The 23,573-nt window shown below is 50.2% G+C and overlaps 11 protein-coding genes across 11 annotated transcripts; 5 read left to right on the forward strand and 6 right to left on the reverse strand.

Moving 5' to 3' along the window:
- Window positions 1–566: 566 nt before the first annotated feature.
- Window positions 567–2,018, reverse strand: N7471_012612 (putative proline utilization protein PrnX-like; the record flags this gene model as incomplete). The annotated part of the gene is made up of 1 exon (XM_057285331.1): window positions 567–2,018. The coding sequence occupies one exon, from the start codon at window positions 2,016–2,018 to the stop codon at window positions 567–569; it is 1,452 nt and encodes a 483-aa protein (XP_057131597.1).
- Window positions 2,019–2,991: 973 nt separating this feature from the next.
- On the forward strand, window positions 2,992–3,923 carry N7471_012613 (pyrroline-5-carboxylate reductase; the record flags this gene model as incomplete). The annotated part of the gene is made up of 2 exons (XM_057285332.1): window positions 2,992–3,028; window positions 3,082–3,923. The coding sequence occupies 2 exons, from the start codon at window positions 2,992–2,994 to the stop codon at window positions 3,921–3,923; spliced, it is 879 nt and encodes a 292-aa protein (XP_057131598.1).
- Window positions 3,924–4,235: 312 nt separating this feature from the next.
- Window positions 4,236–5,339, reverse strand: N7471_012614 (uncharacterized protein; the record flags this gene model as incomplete). The annotated part of the gene is made up of 1 exon (XM_057285333.1): window positions 4,236–5,339. The coding sequence occupies one exon, from the start codon at window positions 5,337–5,339 to the stop codon at window positions 4,236–4,238; it is 1,104 nt and encodes a 367-aa protein (XP_057131599.1).
- Window positions 5,340–6,328: 989 nt separating this feature from the next.
- On the forward strand, window positions 6,329–7,054 carry N7471_012615 (uncharacterized protein; the record flags this gene model as incomplete). Its single annotated transcript, XM_057285334.1, has 1 exon — window positions 6,329–7,054. The coding sequence occupies one exon, from the start codon at window positions 6,329–6,331 to the stop codon at window positions 7,052–7,054; it is 726 nt and encodes a 241-aa protein (XP_057131600.1).
- A 211-nt stretch (window positions 7,055–7,265) lies between these two features.
- Window positions 7,266–8,944, reverse strand: N7471_012616 (DnaJ family domain-containing protein; the record flags this gene model as incomplete). Its single annotated transcript, XM_057285335.1, has 2 exons — window positions 8,516–8,944; window positions 7,266–8,453 (listed from the first exon to the last, which is right to left on the reverse strand). The coding sequence occupies exons 1-2, from the start codon at window positions 8,888–8,890 to the stop codon at window positions 7,266–7,268; spliced, it is 1,563 nt and encodes a 520-aa protein (XP_057131601.1). The 5' UTR covers window positions 8,891–8,944.
- A 233-nt stretch (window positions 8,945–9,177) lies between these two features.
- On the forward strand, window positions 9,178–9,698 carry N7471_012617 (mitochondrial 37S ribosomal protein mS37; the record flags this gene model as incomplete). The annotated part of the gene is made up of 3 exons (XM_057285336.1): window positions 9,178–9,307; window positions 9,448–9,527; window positions 9,600–9,698. The coding sequence occupies 3 exons, from the start codon at window positions 9,178–9,180 to the stop codon at window positions 9,696–9,698; spliced, it is 309 nt and encodes a 102-aa protein (XP_057131602.1).
- A 394-nt stretch (window positions 9,699–10,092) lies between these two features.
- On the reverse strand, window positions 10,093–12,470 carry N7471_012618 (cytochrome P450). The gene is made up of 4 exons (XM_057285337.1): window positions 12,208–12,470; window positions 11,620–12,157; window positions 10,473–11,566; window positions 10,093–10,412 (listed from the first exon to the last, which is right to left on the reverse strand). Exons 2-4 carry the CDS (start codon window positions 11,946–11,948, stop codon window positions 10,276–10,278), a joined length of 1,560 nt encoding a protein of 519 aa, XP_057131603.1. The 5' UTR covers window positions 11,949–12,157; window positions 12,208–12,470; the 3' UTR covers window positions 10,093–10,275.
- Window positions 12,471–12,891: 421 nt separating this feature from the next.
- N7471_012619 (F-box protein) lies at window positions 12,892–14,712 on the forward strand (the record flags this gene model as incomplete). Its single annotated transcript, XM_057285338.1, has 1 exon — window positions 12,892–14,712. The coding sequence occupies one exon, from the start codon at window positions 12,892–12,894 to the stop codon at window positions 14,710–14,712; it is 1,821 nt and encodes a 606-aa protein (XP_057131604.1).
- Window positions 14,713–15,215: 503 nt separating this feature from the next.
- On the reverse strand, window positions 15,216–16,505 carry N7471_012620 (nucleolar and coiled-body phosphoprotein 1 family protein; the record flags this gene model as incomplete). Its single annotated transcript, XM_057285339.1, has 2 exons — window positions 15,216–16,376; window positions 16,467–16,505. 2 exons carry the CDS (start codon window positions 16,503–16,505, stop codon window positions 15,216–15,218), a joined length of 1,200 nt encoding a protein of 399 aa, XP_057131605.1.
- A 640-nt stretch (window positions 16,506–17,145) lies between these two features.
- Window positions 17,146–17,942, reverse strand: N7471_012621 (non-canonical purine NTP pyrophosphatase; the record flags this gene model as incomplete). Its single annotated transcript, XM_057285340.1, has 5 exons — window positions 17,146–17,211; window positions 17,278–17,581; window positions 17,631–17,704; window positions 17,772–17,839; window positions 17,873–17,942. The coding sequence occupies 5 exons, from the start codon at window positions 17,940–17,942 to the stop codon at window positions 17,146–17,148; spliced, it is 582 nt and encodes a 193-aa protein (XP_057131606.1).
- Window positions 17,943–18,394: 452 nt separating this feature from the next.
- N7471_012622 (GTP-Rho binding exocyst subunit SEC3) lies at window positions 18,395–23,361 on the forward strand. Its single transcript, XM_057285341.1, is given in 4 exon segments — window positions 18,395–18,776; window positions 18,956–19,872; window positions 19,887–21,218; window positions 21,281–23,361. 4 exon segments carry the CDS (start codon window positions 18,575–18,577, stop codon window positions 23,309–23,311), a joined length of 4,482 nt encoding a protein of 1,493 aa, XP_057131607.1. The 5' UTR covers window positions 18,395–18,574; the 3' UTR covers window positions 23,312–23,361.
- The last annotated feature ends 212 nt before the right edge of the window (window positions 23,362–23,573 follow it).

Genomic DNA, 23,573 nt, shown 5'->3' on the forward strand with positions numbered 1-23,573 from the left:
CTGGGGAGTCACAAGACCTCTTTATAGGATAGCAGACTTTTTATCTCTGCTTTTGCCCCTCACTGCGCGGGGTGGAAGAATCGTGCGTCAACTGAAGCTAAATCAGCAAAGTAGAGATCCAATACCAATAGCTGGATTGGTAATGCGAAGCTGGAGATTGCTCAGAGAAAAAGAGAGGGAGAATTGTCCGAGAGGTTACATACCCGATGACGCAGACCATCAGCCCACTACCACCTATCTCTATAGTAGATATCCATGGATTTACAAGCTTTTACTTGATCTTTAAGCTATATTAAATAGAAGATATTGTTTCTTTTTCTTATTTCTAGCTCTAGAATGCCATCTAATGCTCTAATCAAGGTCATACTCGCTGTATTATTTCAAGTATTTCATATTATTTCAAGTTTCTCATAATTTAAAGATATTGTGGCTCGGGGAGATCTGTTGATCTTTGAAATTTCCCTGAAACAAGACAAGTCCAAGGCAAAAGATCAGCCAATAGGAAGCAATGTAAAATAAGCAAAAAAAGGTATCGAATGAAAACTCGCCAAAGCCCTTAAAAAGTCTCAGAAGTCCTCCACTGTGGTCCCCAACTTCCGCTCTCGCGCCAAGCGCACCAAATCTCCGCCAGTCACGAGATCCATTAGTCCAAGCCCAACCGATTTGTAGATGACATTCCCCCGTTGTGACCACTCACGCAGACTCTTTTCCTCATCCACAGTGGCCGCATCACGGGTGGCATCACGGACCATCAGGAGCTCGCCCAACTCGACAACCTGTTTCGGCTTAATTCCGGCTTGGATAATCTCGCCCGCCTCTTTCATGGCCGCGTCTAGACTATCCACTAGAATCACACCACTACGGTGGATATGCTTGTGCCAATGGCTATGTGTAGCCTGCAGATTGACCTCATCTCGGAGGATATCCGGGTGAATCTCGGCCATGTGTGCCTTGTATGATCCAATCGCACAAATCAGCCGACCCTTTTGACGGCCTTCGCCTGCGGTGAGGTACTCCGCAGGGAAAAGTGGCTCTGGAGAGGGAGTACAACAGAAGATCGCGTCGGCTTTGCGCACATGATCCTTCAAAATGCGACTATACTCGCCGAAATCCGTGCTGACGGCGGAAAACTTGACGTCTCCGCGCCATTTGGTATTTTCGGGCTGATAGATTTCCTGAAGAAGCTTGGCTGCGCGATCGAAAGAACGATTCACAATGTATACCCGGCGGATGTCCTCACCGCGGAGAACCAACGCCAAGCGGATGTGCCAGTAAGCCTGGGTGCCCGCTCCGAATACGAGAAGAGTGCGCACCTTCTTGCGCCTGTTGAACATCATCAGCGAAGCCAAGGCCGTGCGGAATGCCGTCAGCTCATGGGCGTTGATCAAGGCAAACGGCAGACTTTCGCCATCTAGGAGTGTCACACTGCCGCGCGGTGATGTGTCACGAGTTCCTGCGCCCGGCCAAGCGCCAAGCGTTCTAGAAACGTTCGAGGTGACATTTTGCTGATTGACACAGCCAGTGAGGAGGGTGGAGCTATCCGTACTCGATCCTGCCGTACTGCTGTCGTTGGTGGTGGTGGTGGCGGGGCTGAGCGAGTTGCTGTCCTCTTTGTCTTCTTGAGAGCCTACAGACAAATCGCTCATGTCGGAAGATATGGAAGCCACCGAGTTCCGGAAAGAGCCTCCTCTGCGCTTGGCAATATGTTCCTTATCCTGCATATCCACGGTGTCCCGTTCAATAGTACAGCCGGCAGTGCCCCCGTCCTGCAGGGAAATCATCTTGATGCCGATTGTCTTGCCCGTGCTGGCGGGCATGAAGATGGTTGTGGTACCATTCTGACGAGTAATGGCTGTTCGCTGAGGTTGGTAAGCTGCCGAGCAACCCTTCTCCTGAGATCCACTGGAGTATTCTCGTAGAGCCTCGGCGAGGTTGCGCTGCAGATTAAGAATCTCGTCGCGAGAAAGCGCATGTAGCAGTTCGCGGAGCTGGGATCGGGAGAGGATGGTGAGAGGCATGTAGGCGGTTCGTACTGGGAACACAAAAAGGAGAGAGGTGTAAACGAGTAGTGGAGGAAAGAGAAGAGAAAGTCTGAGATCTGCGAAGAAGGTCCAGGTTAGCCAAGACAGTCCAAGTCTAAACCACGCCTCTGCCAAGATAAGAGTGAAACAACTTACAGCCTATTATTGTACACACAGGTTATCCGACGCCAAGTCCTAATGGAGTAAAAGACAGGGGACTTGGACTTTTGACCGAAATAACTCGGAAATAGCCAAGTCACCCTTCTCCGAGGATGACGACGGCTGCGACTTGTGAGGTGGGGGAATAGCGGGGCGATCAGCAAAGTTCATAAAACGACAGGTGTTGTTAATTGAACAAATCAAATCACAGTAGAGTTTATATCTTGAGAAGAATAGAAGGTCTATGCGGTCAAAGGAGAAAATGTAGTCCAAGATCGAAGATGATAGCGGGAATCCCTGCTGCATTCGGGGATGCGAAGCCAAGCCCAATGCGGAAATTTGTTTTACGCCACTTGTAGGGCGGATTGGCTGCCTGAGGCAAGAATCAGACACACATCACTTGTAAGTATTCGTATTCGTTTGGAATGAAATTAATTGATGATGTTCATATTCCAGGCAATCTTGAGGGAAAATCTAGAGAGGAATTCACTTATATTTGAGCCCTCGTCTAGGTGATATTCGGAAGTAATCCATGTATTCACCTGTAGACATAGAGAAAGAAGCCTGGAGATCATTCGATAAAGGCAATTAGCGTATCATCTCAAATACAGCTTCAGAAAAAGATACTAGTAAGTCTTTAAACACCATACTCTTCTAGAATATTATAAAACGCCAAAACAAATCTCGGCATCGGCTGCCGCCAATGTCGGACACCTCACCCGAGATCCATATGAGTCAAATCGATAACCAAACCCCTCAACTCAGAACACAATAGACCTTTCATCTCTCTCTGAGTATCTAGAATATCATCATGGCCTCAGGACAAACCCTCGGATTTATCGGATGCGGTAAGTAAACATAACCTCCATCCACAGTAGACCACCACTAACAATTCCCCAAGGTAACATGGGAGGCGCCGTTCTAAACGGCCTCCTAAACAACGCATTCTCGACTACAAGCACTGAAACCTCAGCAAACCCAATCACGCACTTCATCGCGTGCACAAAAACAGCCAGCTCCGCAACCCGTCTAGAAAAATCAATCGCACCCGAGCACCACCAACTAATCAAAATCGTCTCCAACCAAACCGTCCAAACAATGCAAGAATCCGACATAATAATCCTCGGCTGCAAGCCCTTCATGGCTGAATCCGTTCTCACCGAAGAAGGCGTCCGCGAAGCCCTGGCCGGAAAACTCGTCATCAGCATGCTCGCAGGCCAGTCATGCGAAACCCTAACCCGCCTCATCAACCCAGACTCCAGCGCCGCAGATCAACCGCACGTCATGAAAGCTATCCCTAACATGGGCGCGCAGTTCGGGCAATCGATGACGATCATCGAGACGCCTGCTTCGAAGATCCCGGACTCCATGGCTGCGGTCACGGAGTGGATTTTCAAACATGTCGGCGCTGTTAAGTACCTAGGAGCTGAGCAGATTGGGTTGGCGACTGTGCTTGTTGGGGCGACGATGGCGACGTTGACGCTGCCGATTGAGGGGTTGTTGGATGGGTGTGTTGCGGAGGGATTTAAGCGGGCAGATGCGATGGAGTTGGTTTTGCAGGGGATTCGGGGGTTGTCGGCTGTTTTGGAGTCTGGGCAGCATCCGGCGGTTGTTAGGGAGAGTATTTCTTCGCCGAGGGGGTGTACTATTCAGACGCTTTTGAGTCTTGAGAAGGCGGGGACGAGGTCGGATTTTGCAGAGGCTATTGTTAGGGGCAATACGCATTTGAAGGAGAAGATGTAGATAGATGTAGAATCTAGATGGGTATACGGGCTATGCACGTGGAGATATTTTTGAAATAGAATTATACAGCCAGTGTATATATGTGTGAACATTTCTCTGTAGATATATGATAAAATAAAACCGATTGCACTCGAACGCCTGATTTCCATTTCCATACTGGATTATCATCCCCAGATATCATCATCATCCTTGACCAAATCATCTTCGTTTAATACTTGCAGTCCATTCCCACGCTCCTCCCGCTTCCGCTGTCGCTTTGTTACTGTGCGCCCGGGGGTAAAGGGCGTCACGGGAGTAAACGGCATGTACGGACTATACGGCGTAGCCATGCCCGTAACAGGACCAGCCCGGTTTTTCACCGGCCGTTCCAAGATAGTAGTCTTGGTAGCCGGGGGCACTTTGCGGCGGGTACGCCTCACGGAAAGGCAGGTTGGACGGGATTGAGGAAGAAGGCGAGGGAGTAGACAGGGTTAGAGGCGCGGGTGGACGGGCACGCCCAGGAGCGGGCCTGATTGACTCACTCGCCTGCAGCCGCGGCACCACTGGAGGAGGACCGGGGTTATAAATCCGCGGGGAAAGAGGCGGGTTTTCAGGTACATAAGCTTGAGGTGTGGCCACGGCTGGCGAAGCTAGTGGAGAGGAGATGGGCATTTTGCGGATAGCCAGACGTGGCGAGCGCACTTTGTTAGGGTCTGGATTGGCGCGGGAGCCTGAGTTGAAGAGCTTGGATAAGCGGGAGCTGTTGAATCCCTTCGTTGGGGACTTCAATGGTGCCAATGGTGCCAAGGAGTGATCTGAGGCGTGGGAGCCACGGTCAGTGAATGGATTTGTGAGTTGACTGTCCGGTGACCGTGCTTGGAGGTCTTGTTCGCGGAGAGGCAGATCAGCTCCTGAAGCTTTCTGGGCGTCATGTTCCATGACTGCCGCATAGAGCATCTCCATATCATGCTGGGCTCGTTGTCGGTCGTTTGCGACGATGGACTCGTCGACGGTCACCATGCTGCCGTTCATGGATGGTTGAGAGGGTCTGGCACTCCTGTTAAGTGACCCCCAGGACTTAAATCCACTTGACTTGGGACTGGGGAGGTTGTGTGACATTGGAGAGACTGGGCTGGGATCCATGCTGATAGGCGGTCTGACAGGCTTCAGAATTTCCATATGCAGTGTATAGTTGGAGGACTGAACTGTCCGACGCAGGCGACGTCCGACGAAGATAAGTAGAGCTAGGAGGACAGCAACGAAGATCACATAGGCTCCCACAATGCTCCCAATTTGAATTGCTAGCAATGGTTTGTCCACTGTTGGGGGCGCAGCCGACTTGGATTCACGTTGGATATTCTGGGCCTGGACTGGGGCGCTATGTACAATCAAGAGAATAAAAAGGACAGGCAAAAAGAAGACAACCGGGGGAGTCATTTCCGGCGCCTGGATTATAAAAGAGGTAGAGAGGGAAATGAATTTTAAATGTACGTGTAGTCACTGATCGACATTCCGAAACGTCGAATCTCACACGAGGATTTGGGGTGATACATGTTCCAGAGGTGACGGGGGCGGCAGGGGGAGGGGGTACGTATAAGAAGCAAGCATAGGGATGTGATGAAGTGAAGAGAAAGTCAGTGCAGGTCAAGGCATTCTGGTTAGCCTGTCGTTGGTCACAAATACGCGCCCTCATGCACGACCGTCACTTGGCGGCGGCCACTCACAGGGGAGAATGGGAGAACCCTAACTCCCCGCCAAAAGCCATTTGGACCTATTTTAGAACATTTCCATCTTACTATTTAGGGACTACATAGTTATTAGAATATTTTCATGTGCACTTCAATTAGTCTAAAATAAAACTCATTATCATTGGAATATACTAGAACCTCGAGTTAGAAAATACTATTCCTCGTCAAACAGCATCCCAACAAAGTATACCCGTGCATAGTGAGAATCAATTCGTATCACCTATAATGACGAGCATGTCTGAGAGAAAGCTTTGAGAATCCTAAATAGGAGTGACATTGTTCTATTACAATTCGAAATTAAGCTATAAAACAATTTTGTGGGGCATTTCTTAGTTAAAATAAGATATCTCCTCTACTTCATCCCAAAGCAAAGAGTTGATATTTTCGAGAACTTTCTCGTTAAAGCAGAGAATATATGCAAACCACTGAGGAACAAGTCAATCCGAGAAGATTCATCCCTCTCACCACAAAAGAAACACCCCAAAGCACCTTCCCTCTTTCGCTCCTTCCAAATGATATGACTCCAGGATCACCTTCCAAAGTGGTCAACCAGGCAAGATGTCCAGTGAACTCATCTTCACCATCCATCACTGTCTACCTTATACAATATCGTCGCATAAAGAAGCATTCCTCATTTGTTATATCATAAGACACATCCACCAATTTGCCTGAAGACCCATGGGAAACAAGGTCTCTGCAGTGCATGGCGTGAAATCAGACCATTTCTACGACCAAGGCAACGCGGTCAACGAGATCTGGGTGGGCGACGTTGAAGTCATCTCGCGTTTACCCTTCGGCGATTCCGACCTCGAGCAAGCCGGCTGGCCCCCGGGGGACTTCCCAAAGATCCCGTGGCATCATTTTATCATTCCTATGCACAAACGAGACGAAGCCAGCAACATGACTGCCAAATTCTCCTTGTGGGATGGGTCGGGGAGCTACTGTGCTTGTCATGACTGGTTACCGAAGCATGGGTACCTGGGCATGTACACGAGAATCCCCGCATCGGCTGCGTATATGATTGGATTTTTGTTCCTTACCCTCGCTGCCTTTCTGTTGATGTATTTTACATACAGACTCGCCCATGCTTTCGGGGCCTGGCAATATCTACGCGAGGCATCACGTCTCCACCCGGATCCGGCCGCGGCCAGACGTATGGCTAGGGATAACCTTTGGATTCGCCTCGGCCAAGCATTCCTTGTGTTCGTTCTCTTTATTTTCTTCTTAGTGATGGGCTTGCCTGCCTTCGCTGCTGGCGCAAATAAAATGGATGCTGCGAGCTTCATTTTGTATCATGGGTTTTGGGGTGGCCTCGGTGCCATTATCAGTGGCCTCGTCATTTCGCCCTTAGGCCTGCTGTGGGATGCAAGAAAGCCACGTCCGGAGATTAGGAACCTTTCGTGAGAGAGCTGCAGATTCCTATCCAATTTTGCGAGGAGAAAGTTGAAGGACCAGGAGATGATATTGAAAAGATCGTCTTTGCCTGTTTTATTTCGAGTGCCATTGCTCGTCATGTTTTATGTCACATTATTGGTGTATTATTATCTCCGATATGGCCCCACACAGGATGAACAGAAGGAGGGTGGAGAGTTCTCTGTTTTGTCGTTTGCTGTCTTCAGGATTTAGTGAATAAATCGCGCCACAGCTCTTTCATACCGTATCCCTTCGACTGATCTTCTTCATGAACCTGTACAGATTGCGCCATGTCCAGTGACCCAAACTTGCTGGAAGAAACCGGCGGAACGATTGATGATGGACGCGCACGCTCTGTCGCTCGGCGTTTAATTTCCTCCGCTAGCTCAGGCGCTACCGCAGCATAGCATGCGTTGAGCTCTCGACCAAGATTGATATATGGTTTGTGGGCGGAGGCTGGGGCTTGGAGGTTGTATGAGCGTGCGAGAGTGTTTATTTGTTTCACGGCGAGTTCGTGATAAGAACGCTCGATTGCGAGGTAGCCGGGGTCTCTCAATGGTGGGAGATGGGCTAGATCTTCCGAGGTTTCCTCGCTGTCATTCTTAATTGCAGGTGATCCTTGGGATGTCTCCGACTTGGGGACTATCCGGCCATCAGTGTTGATCTCCGAGACAGATGTATCTTCTTCAAACGAAGCCTCCAGCTTCGTTTTGTCTGCCAGCCGAGTCTCGGCCGCAGCATAGGCTTTTGCCCGCTTCATTTGTACGTCCAAAGACCCACCCTTGCTCGCAATCAACATCGCAGCATGTCTCCGCCAGTCCGCTCGAAGACGTTCGCGGAATCGATTGAGCTCCGAACCAAGCTGTTGTTGCTTCTCGATCCACGGCGGCACAATTTCCTGCTGTTGGATAATCTTATTCATAAAATATTCGGTTGTATCAATGAATGCGCTGCTCGCATTGTGGTCCGTCTTGGTATTTACGCCTTTCCCACGACGTATCTTCTCAAATTGTCCACGCGCAATCGCATCTTGGATTCGCTCATCTGCCAGCGACGAAAGACCCGAGATCGAGATTGGCATGGAATGCGCCCCAGGTGTCAGGTTCTCCCTCATCTCACGGCGCATATTCTCTCGCTCCTCTTCGGAAAACCCAGGAGCCTGGCTTAGTGTGTAGGTAGAAGTGCGCTCTTTCGCTTCGGCAAGTCGTTCTCCACGAGACTTTTTGGGCTTCGGGGCGATTTTGAGGTTCACGGGATCGGGGATTTTGTAAGGCATTCGGATTGGTTTGCTCGCGTCATCTAGCATGCGTAAAGTCGTGTCCTCTACGCGCTCTGTTCCTGTCCATTTGGGAGCGGCGGCGTTCTCTCGTGTGCCCTGTCCTGCGGCAGACTGCGATAAGGGAATGCGGGTTAGTAGTTGTTCGACAGTAGGACATGATAAGGATCACATACGGGCATTTCGACTATAGAATGAGCAGCAGCATACTCGCTCCTGAATGAAGAAGCAGCAATGCGCTCTGCAAGCTCATTTTTCAGTTCTTCTGAGAACCCTGCTTGCTCGATGTTGCGACGTGCAGATCGTCCACCTTCTAGCATCGCATCTTCGGTCATTTGAGCCAAACGGCGTCCCATCGGACTATCCTTTTTGTCCTCTTTTGAGCCATCTTTGCCATGATTATCCTCCGTCTTGGCCGTAGACGAGGGCGATGTTTGATTCAGGTGGCATGCTGCGGAGAACCGCCTAGACGTGGGAGCTATGGGAGCTCTAAAGGTGCATGTTGAAGAAACACCACGGAACTGCGTTGACAAACCGTATCTCCCAGACATATCCAATAACCTTGTGTCAGATTTAACGAACTTGCAATATCAAAAAGAGTGTACAGGACTTTTTAATAAGGTGGCAAGCCCTCGAGGTAGATAAAAGTGCCCGAGGCGCGACCAAGATTAGTCATCCACCTCCGCGGAGTCGAAACTTCGGATTTTGTTCGATGATCCGTCGCTGGCGCCAGTCTACCATCGTTAATCCCGCACACGGTCGCTTCAAGGCATTTTGCCTCTTCTCGCTCAAACTGATACCTTTGTTGCCAGTTCTACGAATCTAATTATTGCCCACCATGGCACCCAAAGGCTCCCTCTCCACCCGGCTCAACCCGATGCGTCTCAACACCATCAACCACCTCCGTGTTCGCCGGCCGAATCAGAATGAGCAGAACCCCTGCGTGGTAGTGATGTCGTCTATGCTTAGTATGTTTGCTCCTCTTCCCTGGCGAGATTGACGCTGTCAATATCTCGTCGCCCTGGATTCGCATTTCAGATGTCGAATATCGAATACCTTGAATCTCCAAAGCATGAGTGTGTTGCTGACAATATTGCGCTGCAAACAGACTGCTGGGCTTCCGCTGGATACGGCGCAGAGGGCTGCGCTGCTCTCGAGGCTCAATTGCGGAAGTGCATGGATGCACCGGTACGTTATAATCCACCGTCATTGTTTTGATATATTGTCAACATCCTTCTAACGAGTTATTCCCGCATATAGAAATCCAGGGAGCAGAAGAAGAACACCGTCAACTACCACCTCATGAGAATGTACCCCAAGGTTGTTGGCCCTCGGAAGAAGGATGGTGTTCTCGGTTAAAATGTTCTTTGCACTGGATTGTTCGCGATTGTCTATCCGGACTTGGCAGCAGAAGCGAGTTGTCCACTTGGAGTTTTGGGTTTCTTTTTGATACATTATTACGCGAATACTCGGGCCCTTATCAGGATCTGCTGATTTGGTCCGCGTATTTTGCATCAGAGGCTATGGGAGTTGGCTTTTACTCATATGTACAGTATACAACTATGTGGGATATGGAATCACCTGTCAGAACAATTGATTAACTCTTATTTCATTATATATGCGTATGGGTACTCCGCATAACAATGAGACGGTCGTGGCGCCACGTGTATCTACCACTGCGGCCAACACGATCTAATGCTACTATCATCTGCTGTTTGGGGTCATTCTCCATGAAATGATGACTTGAAATTATTCTCACACCACCCAACTATGCTCATGGATACTGTATGAACGAGCGGGAAGCTAGTGTCTCGTTATTCTTGCCACTTATTCTTTCAGCTGCAATATTGATGCTTTTTGGATCAAATTAGTTCTACTCTGAGTTCATACTACTTATAGCAATAGCTGCGCGTGCAAGAGTCCCTCCCAAGACATCTCAGACAGATTCAAACTTGAGGATCAGTTTATCGCCTGTTGGTTTCACAGTGTAAGCATCGATAGCTTCAATATTGTCATCGTTGACGATGGTGGTTCGGAAGTTGGTGTAAATCGCAGCCACAGCCAATTTCATCTCTGCCAAGCAGTAATCAGCATAATTCCCGAGGTCAATGGTTGGGATTCTTCAATCCATACCTTGCAGTGCAAGATTGCTTCCCACACACATACGTCCTCCACTCCCAAACGCCCAGAACCACCGACGCTTCTCTTCCAGATCGGCGGGCGAGTTTTCAGCTTCGAGCCAACGCTTGGGCTGCCAGGTTTCCGGCTCTGGGAATACCTCCGGGTTGCGGTGCAGTGAATATGCTTGCGCATTCACTCTGGTGTTAGGTGGGATATCTGCATATCCGGCCAGAGTGCACGACGGAGATGGCGTTACCCGAGGCTGAATACCAGGGATCGGAGCATGAAGTCTCAAGGTCTCTGTCACGATCGCTTCCAACAGGGGCAGGTTATCAATTGACTTGGCTGGCGGCAGATCGGCTGTCTTTGGGTACGAAATTGGGGGATTCAGAGTGAGTAGCTCCTCTCGGAGCTTGCTCTGCACTTCTGGGTGTCGGGAGAGTTGCCAGAACAAGTATGTGAGGCCAACAGCACTGGTTTCAAAGCCGGCGGTCAGCTGGTCGTACAACTCGCAAGCAATATCGAGTCGCTGCTGGGCCTCGTCAGGCTTTGCTTCTCCATTCTTTGTGGAATGCTTGTCCAGAGATTGTTTCAGCTGCTTGTAAACAATCGGCTCGATGCCTGGCTCGGTCGATGATATTATCTCCTCCGCCCTATCGCATAAGTCTAGAGCCCAAGAATCAAGCATTGCATTGGCATCGTCGCAGTATTTGGGTACCACGCGAAGACCAATCCGTCTAAGCCATCCATCCAAATATGGAACCTCCTGGGCATAAAACTCGAATGGCTTTCGGCACATGTAAAGGTGAAGCCAGTGCTTGCGGACCGAATCATCTTGCAGGTAATTAGTGCCATTCTGCAAGCCAAATAGATAGGAGGAGACGAAGTCCATTGTCAGTCCCTGGTTTAGATCATGGACATCGACGGATTTGCCAGACATTGCCGCTTCTTGAAGAATCGGCAGCAGTCGATCGAAGATGACTGTATTTGAAACCAACCGCATATGAGGGGATGATTGCAGAGTCGATTTAGAGTATATGTTGGACAGCATCCTTTTTCGAGTTGAATGTGTCTTGCTTCCGGTCATGGTAAACATGCTCACTGTTCTGTTTCTCATGGTGAGCTACCTTTCTTATGATGGATCAGTGTCCATACTAACCCAAATGACGCAAAGACTCGTGGATACCAGTCATGCTTCTCAAATCCGCCAGCATAAACTGACTTAATTCCTCCATCAACACAGTTGATCGAGACCTCTGATGGTCCTAACCTAACGATAGGACCAAGTCTCTCGTGTGCGGCCTGAATCGTCCGGTTGTTTCGGCTTGTGAATCGCCTCCATAGCATCCATGCCGGCGAGATGGAAGCACTCCAGTGCACGTTGGGGATCTTCGACAGCGGGGACAGAAACGCTGGGTAAATTAACACTCTGTAGAAGATGAGACCACCAAAAAATGCTACCGCCAGGGCAGTGATCGAATATGCCATTGTGAATGCCGAGAAGCTTGTGTTTGACGTCCTCTGTGGTAGATATTTGGTGGAATTCTAGATGTTTCGCATGTATAAGAAAAGCGGATTGGGAACCCCTCTGGGCCTCGGGGTTGTATTCAATGGAGATTGCCGACGCCCGCTGTGCCACTAGCTGTTTGACTAGATAACACCCATCCGTGTATTACAGGTGGTGCCGAGTGTGATCCCTAATTGCAAGATTAACCTATAGGCCCCATACCGTTTGAGTTCCACTGACTCTGATTCGTTTTGCGTTTGCCGACGGCGAACAGTTAGGTAATGGAATTACCCCGAAGATTGTACCCCAGTGGTCAATGCGAGCTACATGCGCATAGCTACATCGATGTAGGCTCGATAGGGAAACTGTCTTGTCCAACGACCTCGGGAGACCGACACTCCTTCCCCGCAAAAGCGATAAGGCGATAAGCGTACATAATGGAATGCTAGCTGCCCAGATGCCTTTGTGCCTTCAGGCCCTTTTTCTTTGGAGTTGAAAATTACCATACACTTTATTTTAGTCTTGCTATTCCAGTTCAAATCATCAGAGTCTGTGTAGTTGCTTTTTGGGCGCAAAAGAAGAGGACAGCCCTCCAGAGCTGTCCAAGCGAGCCCCTGTGCTTACGTCATAAGGCAACTGGTGCCCACATGGGGCAATTTGTGTATGAAATTGTGGCTCTGCAACCTATTATATGAATATATCAATATCACACGATTGACAATTGTAGAATAGAATAGAGATCGAATCTCTAATCTGCTTGTCATTGAGCAAAGGGGCAGTTTTTGCAGAATTTCCCTTTCCAGCACACTCAATGAACACCAAAACATATGAAAGTGGCGGGAAACAAAGAACGATGGCGATAGCCTGAAGGCCCAAAACAATTGTTCTTTTCACATCCCTGTCAATCAGGGTTCCGCTTTCAAGATGCTCTCCGAGCTCCCTTCAGAAATCATATATCAAATCGCGACATATCTCCCAACTGCCAATGCATTAGCCCATTTGTCTCAGACCTGTCACCGACTGCACGACATTGTCACAGCTGAAAATTCTCGGATCTTCCGAGCATTTGTGCGAAGCAGATTTCCATCTATCGAAACACCACCATTCTGGAGAGATGCAGCACAAGCTTTGACCTCCAGGTCCAGAGCCTTGGACAGAAAAGCCATCATCGGACGATTTGTTGTGCCACCTGAAACTGCGACCAAAATCGGTTCTCATGAGGTGACTCGCCGAGACAACCCGACTCTCGGGTACAGACCTTCAATTGATTCTTATGAGATCTGGAATGGCCAGCGTTGGGCTGACAGGAAAGAGGTTCTTGCCTGGGGTGCTGCCAACCAGCTTGTGATGAGGATCAAGCAGACTGGTGCTCGCTCGCAAGAAGACTGGCTTGTGTTCAATGACCTTGATCATATCAGCAGCTATGATGACATTTGTTCTCTGCATCTTTTGTCCTCGGGGAATCAATACAGCAGCGATACCGATGTGGAGCATTTGATCTTTGGTCGGGTTCGAGGTGATATTGCTCACCTTGCCATATCTCCCAATGACGCAACCTTTGAGTACAAGCAGAAGTTCATAGCACATGGGCTCAAACTTGGTAAAACAGATTTGAGCAGTGACACAGACTCTACTTTGGCTGCTCATTTTGAAAATGGATCCATCGCTTTCTACCATACCGAGACCGACAAAGAAGAAATCGAGCCGTTCACATGGCTTCTCCCGGAAGGCTCGTCACGAACCAACTACTCCAAACTGCTATCCTCATCACTAGTAGCAGTGGGAACAGGAAACGTGGAAAACTCCCTGTCTATCTCGAAAATCACACCAGACGGAGTCTCCGCATATCGAAAAATCGGAATCTGTTCTTTAGACACCGACTCTACAAGCCTCAAATCAAAAGTCAATATCGGCGCCATTGAACCTCTCAATAAACACAACCTAGCAGGCTCCCCAGGCGAAGTATTCCTAACCGCCTGGGACGACTACACCGTCCGACTCCACGACCTGCGCTCCCCAAGACCCTCCGAAGTCTCCTACAAAGACGCCACGGACCTCAACCCCATCTACAGCCTCCACGCCTTCGGCCACGAGCGCTTCCTAGCCGGAGCCGGCGGCGAAGCCGTCGTCAAGATCTTCGACCTGCGCATGTGCAACACATACAGTTACCTCGACGCACAAGTACCCACCTCGCAATCGCAGGGCACACAAACGACAGCAAATACCAAAGCCAACAGCACACCCAGAGCAAAAGCAAAAGCCCGTTCTAAAAAGGGCTTCTCCATATTCCTCTCCTACCCACCACCCCCTACATTCCCCCAACAACCCCCTGCCCCAGCCCGCAATCGCCAAAGAGGGCCCTACCGAGGCCCCATATACACAATGTCCTCGCCCTCGTCCTCCTCGCCAACCGTCTACACGGGCATTGTGGACGGGGTCGTCCAGCTCGACTTTGCGTCTACGGATGACCTAACCGGCCCACAGAAAGAGTGGTACGAATATAATCTGGACCTGGGTGTGAACACGGGTACAGGGGTTTTACCGCGCTGGAACGCCGAGGCGTTCAATCTGGCTGGATATGAGCGTCCTGATGAGGATGACTTCGCTACTACGTCTAAGCTGAGGAATCAGCGCGCGTTTGCGGAAGTTGAGCCTGGAGATGTGGCTCGTGAGACGCGTACGGGTTGGGATTGCCGGTGGGAGACTTTGGAGGAGCCTGGGGCTTGGAGGAGGCGGGATGGGTAAGTTGTGGATTTTGAATTTTCTGTTTTTGTACATTACACTGTTTTTGATAGAGATTGGTCGGAATAGAAGGAGTTTGGTTGTGTTGGTAGGTTACGTCCTTGGCCTCTTTCCTACTTCACAGAGGATTGAAAATACTTCGAGAGTTCGTCGAGAACTTATCCCAAACTTTTGATTGATGTAAGCTAATCAGCAAAAAATTTCTATGGCAAATCTTGGGTCTAATGACCTTGTCCATAGCTCCGTGTACGCCGTGCTGAGTGAAATTGGTAAAGTATGATGCGGGATATGAGAGCCTTATCTCTCCATATTCATCTATTGCAACGAACCTGAGTTGTACTGCAAAGACTGCAGCAACAAAAAGATAGCGATTCTTCCCTTCGGCAAAGCGACATCCAAGACAAAAAGCCTGGGTTTGGTGGCAAATCTTTTTCATTAGATGCTGACGATAGCCTGATATTATGGACTAGCGAATACGTTTATGTCGCAAAAGCAAGAGGAGTCGTTTAGTCCTCGAACTTGAAAGAGGTCGTGCCGGGGGCAATGTCGATGGGACCGCCGCGGTAGGAGCCACGCTTCTTCTTGTTCTTTTCCTTAGTGAATCCTTTGCCGCGGGTCACAGACAGGTCCTTCCAGGCGCGATCGGCGTAGGCGTACGACATGTAGTCATTCGAGGGGTGGTCATGGGGCAATTCGCTCAGGAGGGCCAGAGGGGTGGGGCGAGCTCCGGTGTGCTTCTTCTTAGCAGGTCCGTTGCCAGGAGCGGGGCTGGCGCTCGAGGAGGTAGTCTGCACGGCCTCCACGGCCTCCACGGCCTTCGTGGCGGGCTTGGTCTCGGTCTCCGGGGAAGCGGGAAGGGTGTTGCTGCCGGATGAGGAAGCTTCAGAGTCAGAAGAAGAGTCGGACTCGGGGAGAGGAGTCTTCTTTGCCTTCTTCAGGGCCTTCTTGGATTCCTTCTCAGACTCGGACTCGGACTCGGAAGAAGAGTCGGAGGAAGAGGAAGAGTCAGAAGAGGAGTCGGAAGAAGAGTCAGACGAGGAATCGGAGGAGGAATCAGATGAAGAGCTCGACGAGGAATCAGAGTCAGAGCTGGAAGAATCCGAGGACGAAGATGAAGAGTCGGATGAGGACGAAGAGGAAGCCTCTTTGGGGGTGGGAGAGGTCTTGGCCTTCTTGGCCTTAGGGCTGTCATCTTCGGACGAAGAGGACGAGTCAGAGTCGGAAGAGCTGCTAGACTCGCTGCTAGACTCGGCCTTGCGCTTCACACCGGCAGACTTCTGAGCCGGGGCGGCGGTGGCGGGAGCGGGAGCCGCAGGAGACTTGTCATCATCCTCATCATCCGCATCGCTGTCGGAGCTGGAAGAAGACGAGGACGAAGAGGACGAGCGAGTGGCCTCGCCCATCTCAACATCCGAGTCGCTATCGGAGCTGCTGCTTGAGCTGGAAGAAGGGCTGGGGCTGGCAGACTTCTTCACGCTGGATCCCTGCTCGGAGGCTTGGAAGAGTTCCAAAAGAGAAGGAGCATTTTTCGCATCGCTCTTCTTGCCCGACTTTGTCACTTCCTTGGTGAAGGCGGTGCTAGTCTGGGGGAAATTGTCCGACAAGAAAGCCGCGACTGAGGCGATCAGCTGAGGGGGAACGGACTTAGTGGTCTTGGAAGACTCGGTCTAATTAGGGCATTGTCAGTCTGATCCTCACTCTGGTATGTTTGTAGATCATGCCAATCGACATGCCAGGCGAAAGTGAATGAAGCGTACCTTCTTGGCCGAAGTCTTCTTGCTGGAAACCTTTGCCATAGTGACTGAACGGTTCGTTTCGACGATAGCGAAAAGAAGAGAACCCGGGGCAAGGAGAGACTATTTAGAAATAATCTGCCAGGAACCAAAAAAGAAAGGGAGAAAAAAAAAGTATATAAAAGGCGGTAAGCCATCGGCTTCACGGTGATTGGCGGAGGTTGGTGATCGTTGATTAGTGGAGATAGGCGGTGATTGGCGCGCAGTTATCGGCATTATAAAATTCCAGCCCTCTGATTGGTTTGTATTTTTCACCGCCCCGTTCCTGCCCAGGTGGGATCTATTTGCGCTTTCTCGCTTTCTGACCCAGTCTCCACCAACCTTTTTCATCTTTGTTATTCTCCAGGGCTATCATACTCGTTGCTTATATTCTATTTAGTGTCCAGATTTTAGCTCTAATCTAAAACAAAACAAAGCAAAGCAAATTATCAACCGACTATCCAGACGACGGTAGCTCTTTGGGATCAAAGGTGGACAGTGTAACTAGAGCTTCTCTACGGAGTACTTAAATGCAGATCACATTCATATCTCCGAAGTTGACTATGTACATATGTATCCATCCACATAACTTTTATCCTGGAGCCAGATATCTCTGACGCTTTCGAAGCTCATACAACGATATCTAGGCCTGGTTACAGTCCAGTCATACTATATTCCTTTGCCAGTTCTGCAATTTCCCCAGAGCTTTGAACCTCTCAGAAACCATATTCTGTTTGCTTAGATTAGTGGCTAGTTACATAGTGGATTCACGAGATGGTTATTTGAATCAACTTACCTTGTATTCAAAACTCATTTCTGCATAGGTTTGGCCTTCAACTTCAAAGATGGGGTCAAAACCTGAAGAAGGATTACGCTTGGTCTCTCGAGAAACATGCAATAGTCGATTGGAAAACATACCAAACCCACCTTCTCCCCTTTTATGAACAATCTTGCCTTCAGTATGTCCCTGGAAAAGGAGAGGCTCGGATCCTGGGCCAGCAGAGAAGGCGAATGTGCACACGGCCGTGGCTGCTTTGTCGTCATACGCTGCGAGTAGTTTGCACAGGCCATCATTGCCTAGAGCAGAGTAGAACCACTTTCTAGGAGGTATTAGAAAAGACAAATAGCAATGATTGATATGGGACACACATATATGGCCCAGGTAAACCCTTGAGTGCCCTGAATTCAAGGGCACTATCCTCTGTCAGAACAGGTCCGTTGACCTATAGAAACAAACATCTATATTTAGCCTGATGGTGGTATGGTAGCAGGGAAAGTTTCAGACTGTACTGCTATAGCTGCTTTTTGACACTTGTCTCGCGCAATATCTTCAAGCGAACCCTGGATTTCAATGATCTCTATGTTTTAATTTCAAAGCTGCACCACATCACCCAAAATTGCTCTAGCTTCAGCAAGCTTGTTCTTATTCCCAGTGATAAAATTGATCATGGAGGACACCATTAACTAGAGAAAGCGGACGCAGTGCATATGTTGTATGTAGTGACTTGAAGGTATGGTACATTGGCAGCTTCTACCCCTATAGAACTGAAAGCATCTAGGCGCCAGGACTAGGGCCCTGGGGCCCCGGGGCCCCGGGGCCATGGGGATGGATGACTAATTTTATGATGGCACCTGGGCAATTAAAGGCCAATAGGATCAAAGTCATGGATGTCGCCATGCACTGCGATAGCACCTCAGTATGTCAGTACGCTAAAAAGCAAGTCAGATAGTGAGACTTCAATGTGCAACTGTCATGAAAAAAAATGCGCTTAATCCAATGTTAATCTCGGACATTCCGCACGTTTGTTTACAGCTGGGTAGCCTCCGGATCAATTCGATACTCCGCTCCAAGCTCTCCGCCTTCAAGGTTCCACCCATCGAGACACATTGATGAGCTAATTTGAACTTCAGCGCTAGCCACTTGCATTACTTTGGGCCACAACGTGTACTGCTTTATACCTCGTCATATTCTGCCGGCTTAAAATCGCATTGTCGCTCAACGGATTTCAATTCCTTCCGCGCGTGGTGCGTAGTGGCGTCGCCCAATCCCGACAATCCCGACCATGTCCCCTTGATCTCGCGCCTACCTACACATGAGCTCTGTGTCCCTCGATACCATGATGAATGGCAGAGACCGTCCCCGCGGGCCTCCGCCAGGGCCGCTACCAAATCGTGGAGATATGCAGTCTGATTCAGGCTCTAGCCCAAGCACGATGACAAGAGGGGCCGCCTTTGAGGATGAGAAGAAGCGGATCATTCATAGTTGTTTCGCAAAAAAGGATGAAGATGGTCTCTGTACGTACACGATCGACGTATTTCCTCAGCTTTGCCCTCCCACCGAGTCCAGTCAATAGTGGTGTGGTTGGCAACACATTGCGCAAGTGACGTACCGGGCCTAGATGGGATCGCAACGCATTTGCTCCGTCGAAATGTTTTGCCCGCAATCTCTGCTAACCCGTTCTTTTTGCTTCCAGTGCTCGAATCCTATATAACGCACGTCCGCATCACTGAGGATTCAGCGCACCCCTCCAGCCCTTCCCCGCCAAACGGACCACCAGAGAACAAGAAACCCCGTATCATTATCATATCGGTTCGAAAGTCAGGCAGAGTCCGCATACACAAAGCTCGGGAGAACAATGAGGGGACCTACTCTATCGGCAAAACTTGGATGCTTGACGATTTAAGCGCAATTCAATCATTTGCCTCTTTTGTGCCAAGAACACCGGGAGAGCAGCAACAAAAGGAGTGGGCGGGCAATGTAGGATTCACGGTCACAATTGGAAAGCCATACTACTGGCATGCCAGGACTTCTAAGGAAAAGGAGTTCTTCATCGGGAGCTTGGTCAAGATCTACAGGAAATACACCAATGGAAAAGTCCCCAACCTCATTGGTTTTGACGACAAGGAGCGACAAATGCTGGCAAGGCATGGACAATCGGCCCAACCAGGACAGCCAGCACAACCAGCGCAACCAGGCGGTCCTTCAAATGGTCCACCACCAAGGGGACAGCCAGCACAACCAGGCGGTCCACCGCCAAGGGGACCCGGTCCAATGCCTTCAACATCGGACAGCCCGGTGCCTCCTTCGCTACAACCGTCATATAGAGGTCATGATGCCAGTCGCGATGCCAGTCGCGATGCAAGTCGCGATGGGCCCCGGGAAGTCAAAAGGAAGCCTTCCGAAGACCCCATGCTTCGCACTCAAAAGAGCCGCGAGCAAATGTCTCGGCCGTCGACCGGTTCTCGGCCATCTACAGGACAAGGCAGACCGGCGCCATCTCCCTTTGATCTACATAAATCTCCTCCTTCGTCATTCCTTTCTGAACCACCTTTGAACCAACAACCGCCGCCACGCGCAGCGGAGCGTAGCGCAGCAAACGCAACCCCCCGAGTTCACTATCAGAGCCGAGGGGAAGAGATAATCTGACCGCTGCAGCACAATCCAGCAGCTATGCCGATATTCCAGAGTCACTCCGCCCATCTTCTGCTCGCAGCCAGGATCGCGGCCCCAAACCCCCTCCTCTTGCTACCCAGCCAGCCCCGAACATGACACCAGAATTCATGCGCAGCAATGAGGCCCTTCGTCCTACCACTTCCGGTTCTTCCAATAATGAGAATAAGGACACAGCCCCACGTCCCCCGCCTAGCTTTGGGCCAAAGTCTCCCCAACGTGGTGGCGGTGAGAAGGCATTCACGTTTAATCAGCCCTCGCTGCCTCAAGAGAGAAGTGCACCAGATAATTTGTCGGCTGGAGCTCCCGCACCGCCCCGGGAACCGTCTTCGTCACCGGCAATTGAGGGACTGGCTGCAGAGCCTGCTGCTATTATGGCTGCGAATATGCCCTCCGTAGAGCCTATTGAGCCTTCCAATGAAAAGCCCAAGACCCCTGTCGAAACTGTTCCTGCTGCGGACTTACCACCTCAAACTTCCCCAGAGCAGGTTGAAGAAACCGGCGAATTCGAGCCGCATCGCCCGGGGCTCGGCCCTATGGTCAAGAAAAAGGAAGGCAAAGATATTGCAGGTGCCTGGAAAAAGGCTGCACATGCTTATGCTGGTTTCAAGCCCAGGGTTGGTGGGGCTGGTGAGCGACTGCTGGCAGCCGCGAAGAAGTCACAGGCCGAAGTCGCTGGGGGCCCTGATGGCATCACCAGCGTTATTCCGGCGCCGTCCCTTTCCCGCTCGGCAACTGATCCCCCGCAGAGTCCAGTGGCAACAAAGTCGGAACAAGATCTACAACTCCCCGCACCCGCTGCAGAGCCAGAGACACCAACCGTCGAGATTACAGAGCCAGCACCCGAGGAGATCGCGGTAGCCCGTGTCCAAACTCCTGAGGTCTCACGGGAGAACCTCTCTGATGTTGTTATAAAGGTTGAAGATCGTTCAAGATCGCCATCCCCGGCAGCTCAAGGACGTCGTCGCAGACGCCGTGAAGACCACACTATGAAATATTGCCAGGCCCTTGGGATCGATCCCAGCATTCTCGACGGACGTGGTATCGACTTTGATGACATCCTTACTGATTTGGGCTGGAACGGACGGTTGGCCGATGAACAGAAGATTGAGGATCTGGAAGCAGATGTTCGCCGTGAAATTGGCCGTGTCGAGGCTACCAGCTGGCTTGGCAACCTTGAACAACAGGAAGGAAAGGTGGAACAACTTGCGAGCTTGATTGACAGAACGATTGAAGAGTGTGATGAGCTGGATGGTCTTTTGACCCTTTACTCTCATGAACTGAACGTAAGTTTCGGAATTATGGAATCGGGATTGATCTCCAGTCGGCTAACGAGACTACATTACAGACTCTTCACGAGGATGTTGCCTATATTGAAGCTCAAGGTCAAGGTCTGCAGGTACAAACAGCAAATCAGAAGCTCCTGCAAAACGAACTCCAAACCCTTTTGAAGACACTTTCAATATCTTCATCCGAGCTTGGGCCCCTCAAAGAGGCCTCTCTGAGCAACCCCGATGGGTTGAAGGATACTGAAAGCGCTCTAGCGACGTTGTACAAAGCCATGCTCACGATCGACTCTGACATTGGACAAAACAAGAAACGTCAAGTCGATGCAAGTGTCGGAGTGTATGCTGATACAGAAATCGGCCAGATGCGTGCGATCAAGCAAAAGAAGGAAGAGTATCGCTCTATTGCAACAATGTTCCTCAGCCGACTACAGCAGTTCATGGCCCTTGCCTTCAAAATGGCAGAACAAAAACGCGTTGATTTGACCATCGGTGCCAAGGATTCCACGAAATTAGACAGTGCCGCACGAGGGCATTTCCGTCAAGAAGTCTGGCGGTATAATGCCCTGATGCTATTTGCTAAGGAGGTTAGCATGACAGAATGGCATAGCCTTGTCGGTCTCTACGAGCAGCAGTCCAAGCCTTCATATCAGGGCGACTTCCGCGACAATAATCTGGCTTGGAAGAAGACCGCGCGCAAGCCAACGGGAGATGAGCAGGAACTCCTCTTCACACACCAAGAGAAAGAGAAAGAAGCCGAGGGTCTCACTATGGCTGCACGAAAACTGACCGTTCGACGAGGCAAGACGGTCCGGGCTGCCGCCGGGCTTCGACTGGCTTCGGGCAGCGGGAAGAAGGAAGGAAAGTCTGAGCCGTCTGAGGCATTCTCAGGGACGCTGCGGGAGACACTGAACATGGTGGCTCAGGAACAGAACTTCATTATCCAATTCTTCCATCTCAATTCTCTTGAGAGCGCCGATTTTCCCGACTTGGTGTCTGCGACCATTCCGGAAAATCGCTCTTGTCCCGATTTCTCTGTCAACCAGCCGCATGATCCTGATCGGGGAATGGCAAAGAGAGTCGAGCAAATCATGGATGATGTCTACTCATTCTGGCCGAATGACATGCAGAGCATGGTGGACTGGGCAATGCAGGCTGACCCTCTTCAAGGAATTGGTATTCTCCATGCCTTGGAGACTGCCATGAATGACTTTGATGACACGAACCAAGAGTTCATTCTTCACTCACTGCAGAAAATCCATTCCCGCCTGATGGGACTGTTCAACCGATTTGTAGATGAGCAAATCCGGGGCATTGAGGACACCAAAGTCAAAGTGAACAAGCGGAAGGGAGTAATTTCCTTCATGCGGGTGTTCCCCAACTTCTCCAATGCGGTGGAAAGTATGCTGTCATCCCCCTCCGGCTCCTTCTGTGACATTCGCGTTAGCGTCAATGACGCGTACGACCGCATCAACCGTGCGATGTGGGAGTCACTCAAGTTCATCGCCAAGGAAGCGCCTGGCCAACCTCCGGGTGTCACTGCGGGTGCGGGTGATCCGGAAGACAAGGAGATCCTGAACTACCACATTCTCCTCATCGAGAACATGAACCACTACATCGAGGAAGTAGATGTGCACAACATCCCCGCACTTGAACGCTGGACCGACCGAGCCCACCAAGACTTCCAAGAGCACATGAAGCTCTACCTCGACGCGGTCATTCACCGCCCACTGGGCAAACTGATTGATTTTGTACAGTCAATTTCCAACCTCCTCGCTGCGGGCGGTAACCCGACCGATATTGCAGCCCGCGCCAGCCACTCCCGCATGGTGGCCAAGAAGGTTCTCACCTCCTACGATAATAAGGAAATCCGCCGTGGCATCGAAATGCTTAAGAAGCGTGTTGAGAAGCACTTTGGTGACGCCGACGACCCTGGTCTTAGTCGCAGCCTTGTTATCAAGGTGCTTCGGGAGTGCGAGAATCGGTATGAGAATACTTATGACCTCACCCGGAAGATTATTGAAGATGTCTACGAGGGTCAATTGGATCTGGACTGGCGCAAGGAAGAGACCCTTAGCATGTTCCGGAAATGAGATGTACTTCGTATTGAAAGTTAAATCTATTCCCCTTTGTTTTGTTTTTGCTTTTTCCTATGTATTCTCTTATAGGATAGGATGTATGAGATTTCGTTTTCTCGTTGGCCATCTTGACCCACCGGTTCGGGTTCATGGTTTCAGGGGTTTCAGGTGATTGTTGGGTATAAAATATGGGTACGTAGTATGTTATAGGAAGATCTATCACATTTGTATTGTAGATGTTGATTATTTCAGGCGAATGGGAATAAACTGTGGCTGT

The sequence above is a fragment of the Penicillium samsonianum genome, assembly GCF_028829775.1.
Source record: "Penicillium samsonianum strain IBT 33392 chromosome Unknown utg000007l_segment0_segment0, whole genome shotgun sequence".
Classification (NCBI taxonomy): domain Eukaryota; kingdom Fungi; phylum Ascomycota; class Eurotiomycetes; order Eurotiales; family Aspergillaceae; genus Penicillium; species Penicillium samsonianum.

Excerpts from the sequence above, each read along its gene's own strand:
- N7471_012618 (XM_057285337.1), bottom strand. The coding sequence starts at position 11,948 with ATGGCATATTCGATCACTGCCCTGGCGGTAGCATTTTTTGGTGGTCTC. Across the intron at positions 11,567-11,619 it reads CGAGTCTTTGCGTCATTTGG|AACAGTGAGCATGTTTACCA; the intron begins GTTAGTATGGAC and ends CATGAGAAACAG. Across the intron at positions 10,413-10,472 it reads AAGCAATCTTGCACTGCAAG|AGATGAAATTGGCTGTGGCT; the intron begins GTATGGATTGAA and ends ACTGCTTGGCAG.
- N7471_012622 (XM_057285341.1), top strand. The coding sequence starts at position 18,575 with ATGAGCTCTGTGTCCCTCGATACCATGATGAATGGCAGAGACCGTCCC. Across the intron at positions 18,777-18,955 it reads AAAGGATGAAGATGGTCTCT|TGCTCGAATCCTATATAACG; the intron begins GTACGTACACGA and ends TTTTGCTTCCAG. Across the intron at positions 21,219-21,280 it reads TTTACTCTCATGAACTGAAC|ACTCTTCACGAGGATGTTGC; the intron begins GTAAGTTTCGGA and ends ACTACATTACAG.